The sequence below is a fragment of the Buceros rhinoceros genome, unplaced genomic scaffold, assembly GCF_000710305.1.
Source record: "Buceros rhinoceros silvestris isolate BGI_N320 unplaced genomic scaffold, ASM71030v1 scaffold1739, whole genome shotgun sequence".
NCBI classification, from domain to species: domain Eukaryota; kingdom Metazoa; phylum Chordata; class Aves; order Bucerotiformes; family Bucerotidae; genus Buceros; species Buceros rhinoceros.
The window spans coordinates 52,305-62,276 of NW_010429595.1; the positions used below are offsets into that span (position 1 = coordinate 52,305).

Genomic DNA, 9,972 nt, shown 5'->3' on the forward strand with positions numbered 1-9,972 from the left:
ACAGTGAAAAATGGAAGTTTTTTTTCTTGAGAAGTTTTAATATGAAGCTTTATTAATAAACAAATCCCCTTAATTCCTAGTTCCTTCAGTGTATAGAAATCATGCTGTGTGGCGTCAGGAAAGCCACATAGTTGAGGTATCTACACTTACATTGTGAAATGGGAAAGGAAGATAGAGTTGAGGAAATGAAGAGCAGTCCATAAATAGCCAAATAATGCATAATGTGCCAGAAGAGAAAGAAGTCTGTTTCAGACGTAGTGAAAAGTGGTAATAGCAGCATGCTATTTCACTATCACTGTCCTATGACTAAGTCAAACCCAAGGCTGTGTGTGGTGTGGGATCTGACAGCTGGGGAGATCAGCCTGTGGCAGAGTCTGGAGTGATATATGCAGTCTCCTCTTGCATTTTTTTTTCTTGCAGATAAATAGTGAAGAAGAAGCTAATGAAAATGAAACAGAGTGGCTTATGGAGGAAATTGCAGCACCAAATCAAAGAACAGCAAAGGGAGGGCAAGAGAATGGTCACATCACCACCAAGTCTGTTACATCTGAAGCCTTTACCTCTCTTCATGTGGATGATCTGGACAGTGAGGATGAAGTGTTAACCATTCCAGATGTAAAGATTCAGACAGGAGGAGGACTAGACAAGAGCAAGCACCTGCAAAAGAAGCCACCCAGTCTTACAAGTGATGACAAAGTTTATTTGCTGAATGGGGGAAAGGAAAGGAAAACAAAAGCCAAGCCAGGCCAGCAGCAGGCACAGAACTCTACAAATACAGTATCATTTCATGACGATAGTGATGAGGACTTGTTGAATGTTTAATAACCCCTCTTGTGCCTAATCAAATATATATAGAGAGATTATGTATAACGGGACAACATTTCCAACCAAATATGAGGACTTCGGCCCAAAAGATTTTTCTGAATTTTGCCTTTAACAAGAAACCATTGAAAAGGGAAGAGGAGAAAGATTTCTTGGTTGTTTACAATGATCTGTTCAGTAATGGCTGGATTTCTAACATCCGGTTGGCTGAGTTGTTGACTCTCTGTAGCCAGGACACAGGTTTTTTTGTTTGTTTTGTTTTGGGTTTTTTGGTTTTTTTTATGGTTGGTTTTTTTTTTTAGCCTCAACATAGATGTTAAATGCTTGCTTAAAGAGAAGCCTTTGAAAGGAAAGGATGAAGGCTCAATGAAGCTCCTGGCTCCTGAGACTCAAGTTATCTGACTACTAGCATTTTAACTCCTTGTATTTATTGATCCTCATTACTCAGGTTTGCTGAATAGCAACGTGTTCTTCCTGCCGGCAGGGTATTATTCTATGGGTTCACCCATTGTACGACAAGGAAAAATATAACTTTTGTGTGTTGGGATAATTTGATGTAAATTTTAGAACTGGTCTAATTTATCCTGTAAATTTGAATATTCACTCTAATTTAAACAGATCATTGGTTCAAAGGTTTTGACTGGAAGGTACAACTCTGTATAGCTTTAACCTGAAATGGTTGCTGTTCTTTGCATGATGTCTTCTTCTGGTACTGGTCATACGACTGACTGCATCAGCATTTGCCTAAGCAGCTGACAAGCACCCAAAGATTTTTTTTTTCCTAGATTACGGCTGATCTAGGCTGACTGTACAGAGGACAAGAGTTTTCAAGGATGTAGAGACAGAATTCCTGTAATACAATCTGCACTGCCCAATTTGTCATCACCAAGAAAAGCCCAACAACTAGAGGAGCCCTAGTTGGTGCAATACCTCTCTCCAGTATTAATTACAGGAAAAAAAATTGGGGCCAATCTTTTCTGTTAGCCTACGTTCAAGCCCTTATGTTATGGTCTTGGGCATGGTCATTGATCTGAAATGTTGCTGGCAATGAATGCAAGTCAAATTTCCTCTAGCAGTCTTGCTTCTCCAGGTGTTTCCTAAAATAAGTTATTGGCAATGGTAGGGTTTCAAAGCACCGTATGCGTATGTGCATTGATCAGAATTTTTGGAAACTTCTCATTGTTATTTTTGGCTGGCTTACTCAGTTTCAACAATGGTTTCTTTTTATAAAAATTCCATTTTGAATCAAAATAATGTAATATAAAGTATTCAGCAATTTCAATAAAAGATATGAAGTGGGTATTCCAAATCCCGCATCTCAAGTCTGGAATCTTTCTTACACTACTCTGTAATGCTGCTCACCAGCCTGGTAGTAAGCTTTTCTTCCTCTGATAGCCACTATTTTAATAGCATCATTCAAAACGAGAACCAATGTTTGATGATGGATCAGAATAAATAGGTAAGCCCCAGTGCTGTAGTCTTTCTTTTATCAGACTTGGGTTTTCTTCCTCTTGTATTGTTAACGTTGAAGCTGTAAGGCAGTTTGGCGAAAGCTGCATCTTGTCATACTTAAAACAAAAACATCATTTTTTGTACGTAGAATTAGTCTAATTTGGGGGAATGGGAGGCTTGACAGTGTATTTTTAATTCTGTCAGTTACTGTTGCGACAGTTCTCTCAATGGGTGCTGAAGAATGCTGCTTCCTTTCCCCAAGTCTTCAAGGCTGGCATCTTGGAGTTGTTTAATCCATGAACCACTACATGAAGTGACTTTCTGTGTATTAAGGCCTGACACTGCATGGTCTCTTTGTTGTGGCTGTGACTAACGAGGCTCAGATAGAACAGGGCTACTCTGCCTGGGGGCGCTTGTCTAAGCAGTGTCAGTGATGTCTTTCTAATGTGCAGCTGACAGCGGTGAGTGGCTTCAGTGCCTGCTCTTGGAACTGTGGCCCACTTCTTGTCTAAGCTTTTGTAGGCGGGCTGACTGAATCCTACCTTGTTCAGAGCTGGGTGTAGAAAACCCTGCCTAACCATTGGGAGGAAGGTGGTGTGGGGACCAGAGGAGTGTGTACAAATGGCTGGGCCAGGAGCAGAAATCCTGCCAGGTAACAGCACAGTTCCCTAGGAAGTGAGCCTCTAAACCTCCCACCCCCATGGCACAGGGCCACCTAACCCCTGGACCGCAGAGAGGGTGCTGGGGAATCAGGAGACAAAAAAGGCCAGTTTGCGTCTAACTTCTTTAGTTCATGTGGAGCTTGTGCACACCATTGCCAACTGGTTAAACAAAAGCATAGGAAAGAAGCAATACGAGGGCTTTTGGGGGTGTTTTTAAGATACAGCCCAGCGGCTTTGAACTTCACTCACTTCCTAGGCAGCCTTTGGGTTCAGTATCCTTGGCCTGGCCTGACGGTACACTTCCTCCTGCTGTGCGAAGATGTGAGGGGCTGGCTGTGAGCATGGCGACTGCTGTGCCCTTGTGTGTCCCTGTCCCCCTCCTCAGGTCAACACGCAGCCACGGAGGTGAAATCCGGTGCCAGGGTGTGCTGTGCAGGTCTTCGGGTGACGCAGTTGCAAGGGGCTGCAGGAGAGTTCTTGTTTACCTTGCTTCAGCTGTTCCTGCCTGAGAAGAGGAGGTAGGAGAGGAGGGGACGTGTCTGTGTGGTGCAGGGAATGAGCTTAGAGTGTTGGACCACAAAGCAGCTTTCTACTGATGAGGCCACCATTGCCTTTGGCTGATAGGCAGTGAGACCAGGCGAAGAACCGGTTCTGGTTCTGCCCCTGGGCCACAGTGGTCATCTAAGCTGGTTTATTTTTTGAAGTGTGTTGAGGGGAGAGCTTTGATTTTTTTTTTTTTTTTTTTTTTTTTTTTTTTTTTTTTTGCCTGGTTATCTGAACTGTGCAAGTCACTTTCCAGGCTATTTTTCACTTTTTTTTACGTCTTTAAAATGTCACCTTCACTTGTGCTTTTCTCTCTGGTGGAAGAAGCTGTTGTCAGCAAAAGCTGTTAGAGTAGCAAGTGTTTATCCATGGATACCATGAAATATTGGAGCCTGACACAACAGGTTTTTGGGGGATGCCCCAGAGTGAATTATGCCTGAAGTCTTAGTTATTTTATGGTAAAAAATAGCTGGTTTGATCATAAATATTTCATATTATGGCTTCTCAAAACTATTCCCAGTGCGTAATTACTTAGTGAATGCTTTTTGTCTTGCCTATCTCCACAAAAATATGGTCAGGTGAAAATTGCGTTCCCTTATGCAGTGGGGAGAGGTGTTCTTTGGAAATGGAGGTGTGTGGAGAGCGAGGGTGGCTGCAAGGTGACACATACACGGTACTGGAGTTTGCAGGAAAGCTGTTCCTTTGCCATTACGTGGCTCAATGTAGAGACGCTTCTGTTTCACAGTGTATTTACCTGTTTTTTATAGAACTTGGCTGATAAGCCTTGTTGACATGCAGTGCCCAGCAACTGTTACACAAAACTTTTTGTTTGCGTATTGGTGGAAATTTCCATCTACACTTGCTCTTTAAAGTGCCTCTTTGAGGAGCAGGTTTGGCTAATATAAAAAAAACCTGAAGTGCTGTGGCTCTTAGTGGTTTTTTTGTGGTGAAAAGGAACGTATATACTCTTACTAGGGGTTAAATGCAAATTCTCCTTGGGTGAATTAAGGTGTGATTTCGAATAAAACTTGAAAAGTAAAGCTTGCAACATGTAGTTTAATTATTTATGGAGTTAGTCTTGACTTTTGGTCAAATGTCTTTGTTACTTAAATAGCTTTGCTGCCAACTAAATGTATCAGTGCTGCAGAGAAGACCTAGATGAGGTTTTTGGGGTGATTTTGATGCCAAAATGCCAACCCTAGATGACATTTTGGAGAATGTTGGAGAATTTGACAGGTTCCAGAAGCAAACTTTCTTTGTCCTCTGTTTGCTTTCTGCTGCCTTCACGCCGGTGTATGTGGGTGTCGTCTTCTTCGGGTTTATCCCCGAGCATCGCTGCCTCAGTCCTGGGGTGGCTGAACTGAGTGAGCGGTGTGGCTGGAGCCTGGAGGAGCAGCTGAATCACACAGTTCCTGAGTGGGACAGCCACGGGGCCAGCTTCAGTAGCCGCTGCAGGAGGTATGAGGTGGACTGGAATGCAACAGGCATCAGCTGCGCTGACCCCCTTGGCAGCCTCGTGGGCAACTGGAGCACCGTCCCCCTTGGTCCCTGCCAGGACGGCTGGGTCTACGATTCTCTGGGGACTTCTCTGGTGACTGAGGTAAAAACCAATGTTCCCTTTCCCTTGTCCTTCCTCTTACAGACAAGCTGAGAGACGTGGAAGCGGGTTGGTGTAGCCTTGGCCGTCTTAAAAAGATGCCTGCTTACCTGGCGAGGGATCCTCTCTCACCGTGAACTTGCACTGGGTGCTTTGCAAGTTGTCTTCCCTCTGTCCTTGCGTGAAACGTGGCCTTGGCTACTCAAGAGATTTGTATCTCCAGCTGGGGAGCAAAGCATATTTCAACAAATAAATCCCCAGGTAGATAAAGTTCAGTTCTGAATGAAACTCCCTTCACATGAGAGGTCCGATTGGTGGAGGTGTGTAAACAGTGCCTGTGAGGGGGCAGCAGCCTGTAGTGCTGCAAACAAAACCGGCCGATCGCAGAGTGGGTGCAGTGCACAGACCTTCCAACCTTTCTGGGATCTGTGCCCAGATGTGAAGGTCTTGATTTCTTTGACCCTTTTCTTTTAATAAAGTCTTTTAAAATTTGTTTCAAATATCATCAAAGGATTATGGGTGGGGGAAAAAGGTAATTGCCTCCCACAAGCGACCAGCTTAAGTCAGAAATAAAATGCAGAAAATCCAGTGACTGGTTTTGGGTTCTCAGGAGGTGTGTGAATAAATTGAAAATGGTATTTAAGCTACTGGGGATACTTTAGGGTCTTACATGCTCTAACTTTATTAAAAACAAATCAGTATCTGGAATGACAAACTTGTTTTTGTCATAGAAAGTTCCACCAAATTTTTAGTGATGGCTGATTTTTAGGATGTTTGTCCCATACATCTAACACAAACACAAGAGTGAGTAAATTCTGCGTTCCAGCAACTTCAGTGATTATATTTTTGTAACAGGTTAGAGCTAGATTTTAGATGGTATACTACAGGTGTCCTTCTTTCCACAAAGTATGGACTGCGTGATACTAAAGTGAGGAAATGAGGCACCAAACCTTTTCAGATGGTCTGATGTGCACTCCTCAAATGGAGGGTGACCCAGGGCTTCCAAGCAGCAGTGCACCAGGCTGCAGAAGGCACAGCAGCAGCTGTGGTCCACATACCCCTGCTATGATCTCTTGAGATTGTGGGATGCTGAAAACTTGTGGTCTGTGTGGATTTGTGTTGTCATGCTCTCACATGAGTTGTTTTCCCTTTTCTTCTGAAGGTGGTGCAAGGCCAGGCCCGCAGGCTGTTTCCTTTGCAGGGTAACCAGAAATGTTATGCGCTTCTGTGTGCATTTTGACAATGTGATTTGCTTCTGGTTCAGATGGTTTCCATGAAGACTCTTGGGGTCTGTTGAGCCAAGCAAGGAAAAAGATAGTGCAGGGTTAAGCATGTTACTTTGCTCAAAGGAGCAACTGACTCATGGAAGAATATCCTCATGGGAACCCTCACAGAGTATCAGGAGGAATATCTGGCTTTATGTTGATTAAAGATGTATAGCTTTATATAAACCCAGCTACCAGCATGATGGGAAGGGATTCTCAGTCACATTAGGACAGCTTTTTAAATTAACTTACTCTACAGTAACTTCTATACGTATCTACTTAAGACATGAGAAGGAAGGCCAGATAGCAAATATCTGTGTGCCCATGTGGTGTAAAGCTTGGCCCTAGATGCAAAATGCCTGGTCTCCTGGCAGGTTAGGCTGTAGGAAGGGTTTAGCTGAGCAAAAGGACAGAGCAGAGAGAAAATGCTGTGTCCTTGGGGCAAACACAGATACCCTCCTCTGGGGAGCCAGTGCTCCATGGGAAGCAGCACAAGGTAGGTTTCAGCATCTAGGATACCTTTAGTGAAGGCATCACTCTTAGTCGTGAGAGGTCTGCAGGGACTACTGGCATGCAAGAGCAGGAGGCAACCAGAATTACTTAGAAATACTCACCATCAGCCAAAAAACCCCCCAAAAGCTGTTTGAAGAGTTATCATCAGGTCTATGCTGTTTGATAAACAAGACCTAGCACAAATTAGGGTCTCTATCTTGACAGGTGTAACTCAGTTATATTCTTGCCAATGACAAGAGATGAGACTTGAATAGGGAATACTAGGAGACTGCTCAGGGGTTTGATTCTGTGTTTAATGTTGGACACTTAAGTCAGTAGGATTTTTAGATGATGACAAAACAGGCATTGACCCAGAAACAAGTTTAAATCTTCAGCTGAAGGAGACTTATGTATGAGCCAGCTCCTCATTTCACTTTCTTGCTTCTAACTCTGGTTGCTTTTTTAGTTTAACCTGGTGTGTGAGGACTCCTGGAAGCTGGACCTCTTTCAGTCTTCTGTGAATGCTGGGTTTTTTATAGGCTCCATAAACATTGGCTACATAGCAGACAGGTACGTGTGGGCCAACAGTAAAACCCTCTGACCTCCTTTATCAATGTTCTGCAGCTAATCTTTAAGTAAAGGCAGAGGATGGTTGTGCAACTGGTATCATCTCTGCTCTTCTCAAAATCAGGTCAACCACCTGGATGTTCAGGCACGGTATTAGGAGTGAGTATTCTGTCTCTTAGGTCATATGGGGTTGTTTGCACAAACCTCTCCTGCTCTGTGAGGACTATTTTAGGACCGTACGCCCCAAACTTCCTACCATGCTGCATCAGAGCCTGGGAGTGTTAATCAAAGCCAGGAAATGCTGTTTTTGAGCTTGGAAGCATCTTCCTTCCTTTGGAGAAACTTTAAAATAGTAGCTGCAGAGACTGATGGGTAGCTATAGCAGGAGTGCTGGTTTGGAAATCCCTCTGTCATGGCATCCTTAGCACCCCTGTTCAGAGCCAGCAGAGACAGCCACTCTTGCCCAGGTGGCCAAAGTTAAAAAGCATCAAATGCTGGTATTTGGAAACCCCTTCCCCTGACTTGTTCACCTCCCGTCTAGAGGTTTAGTACAGCAGACTCTGAGCTGCTCCAGCTGTGAAATGCAGCCCACTCACAGTGAGATCCATACATGTATGATTTTTGAGGTTTGAGACTGGGGTATGTAGATCTGTTACCTTGGTGCATGCAGACATATTAGAATCATATTAACCTATAATTACTTTTCACCCCATTATAAAAAAAAAAACTTACTAAGCTGCCTATTCTGAAACTCAGAGATAAGTCACAGCCCAAATATGTGTAAATATAGGACTATTGCTGCTCTTTAATTTTGGCAATTTTTCTTCCTCTGAGAAATGAAAGCTTTTGCAGAATTGTAGAGCGATTGGCACAGTAACTCTTCAGGAAATTGAAAAGCAGATGAGTAAAGGGCTAAGAATAAAAGTCAGTATGCATCTATCCCCTGTATAGCACAGCTGGATTTTTTCCAAAGCTGTACAAAGCTATTACTACTTTAAAACGCCTATTTTTTCATGACTAGTGTTTCGCTTTATTTCTGTTATCTTCCAATCCAGGTTTGGCCGTAAATTTTGCCTCTTAAGTACAATTCTTGCAAACGTTGTCTGTGGAATCCTTCTGGTCTTCGTGCCCACCTACCTGTGGATAGTCATCCTCCGCTTTTTGCAAGGGCTGGTCAGCAAGGGCTGCTGGACTGCAGGGTACATCCTGGGTGAGTTCAGACCTTTTTCCAGAAGCAAGACTGGCTGCAGAAGGTGAAGAAAAAAGCCCCTGAACAAAAACCATTTAAAAAATGCTTCCCATGGCTTTTAAAAATCATATATGCAAGCTGATATTGAGGTGTTTTCTTCCTCTTTGACTTCTGAGGATTTTTTTCAAGCACTTCCATTAAGGAGAAGCTCGGGCAAGCGGTGGTATATTTAGAGCTGTTACCTGAGGATAGGCTTTTCTCTGTTTGCAGTTCTCCTTTGCAGATATGGTCCCCAGGGCTTCCCTGCCTCCCCACAGGCACTGACTGGGGAAGGCAATGGCCCCAAGGCAGACCGAAGCTGCTCCAGCTCAGTTGCAGGTGGGGTGATGACAGAGGAGGCCACTAAAGAAGCAAGCTGAGGGTGGGGGGAAATTGGGGGCATTTTTATGGCTTTGAAGAGCATTCAAGGGCAAACAAAGGCTGTATGGTCTAAAAATAACCAAAGAACAGCATGTACTTGCTCAGAAAAGCAAACTGTTTGGGTATCAGTGCACTCCTCTGAGTGGAGGCCAACCTGGGGGCCTGCAAAGCAAGGCAAGGAGCCGGGCTACGCTGGCGCTTCCTCCAGAGCCATGCACTGATCATGTCTAGCAGCAAAGCATGGCTATGTGGCAGCAGGGTTGGGGCCAGCTCAGCTTTCTGGTGTATGGTAGAGCTCCCTGGGACTTCTCTGGTGTGGAGTTCAGGCACTTGATGATAAAAATAAAATAAAATAAAAATAAAAATCAAGCAGTCACTGAAGCAACAAATTAAATATCTTCAACGCTGTCTGATAGAATCTCATCTGGATTAGGGTGTCAGGTGGCTCTACAGAGTAGCTCTGAGTGATCCAGTTCTTTGTGGTGGTGATAAAAATATAAATGTTAACACTCTAAAATGTTCATTCTTTTAGTGATGATTTATTGCTAATGAGGTTATCAAGATACGTTATACAAATAAACAAAAAAATCTAGGCCACCTTTTGCCAAGACATAGTTGTTCTTTTCTGTGCATATTTTAGGTGCTTGATTGTCCCCTTACATATTTTCCTGCACAAATTAAATATTCATCACTCCTGGGGAACTTTATGTCATTTTAGGGCATAAAATCCCTATCAGCACAATGACTTTGCCCTATCCAGACACGTTCCCTCAGCTACACCTTGTTACTTCTGATTCTTCTTGAAGAGAGAAATCAGCCCCAAAGCCCCTCCAGACTCGGGTCTTCTCCCTAAGGGTAGCCAGTACTGAATGCCCAGGGAAGGGTACAAGGACACACCAACCTTCTTGTCATGCTCTTCTGGGACACTTATACCCTTCAGCTGCTTTTGGGTCAGTCCTGCTG

The 9,972-nt window shown here is 43.7% G+C and overlaps 2 protein-coding genes across 2 annotated transcripts in view; both read left to right on the top strand.

Annotated features, from left to right (window-relative positions):
- IGF2R (insulin-like growth factor 2 receptor) overlaps positions 1–955 on the top strand; it is a gene marked incomplete at its 5' end in the record, with an annotated part of 45,351 nt that extends 44,396 nt beyond the window's left edge. Inside the window, one exon of the mRNA XM_010142677.1 lies at positions 421–955. Coding sequence (XP_010140979.1) covers positions 421–822 — 402 coding nt within the window. The remainder of the gene's footprint in view (positions 1–420) is intronic.
- A 3,713-nt stretch (positions 956–4,668) lies between these two features.
- LOC104499197 (solute carrier family 22 member 2-like) overlaps positions 4,669–9,972 on the top strand; it is a 9,657-nt gene continuing 4,353 nt past the window's right edge. Inside the window, exons 1-3 of the mRNA XM_010142672.1 lie at positions 4,669–5,079; positions 7,300–7,403; positions 8,456–8,610. Coding sequence (XP_010140974.1) covers positions 4,669–5,079; positions 7,300–7,403; positions 8,456–8,610 — 670 coding nt within the window. The remainder of the gene's footprint in view (positions 5,080–7,299; positions 7,404–8,455; positions 8,611–9,972) is intronic.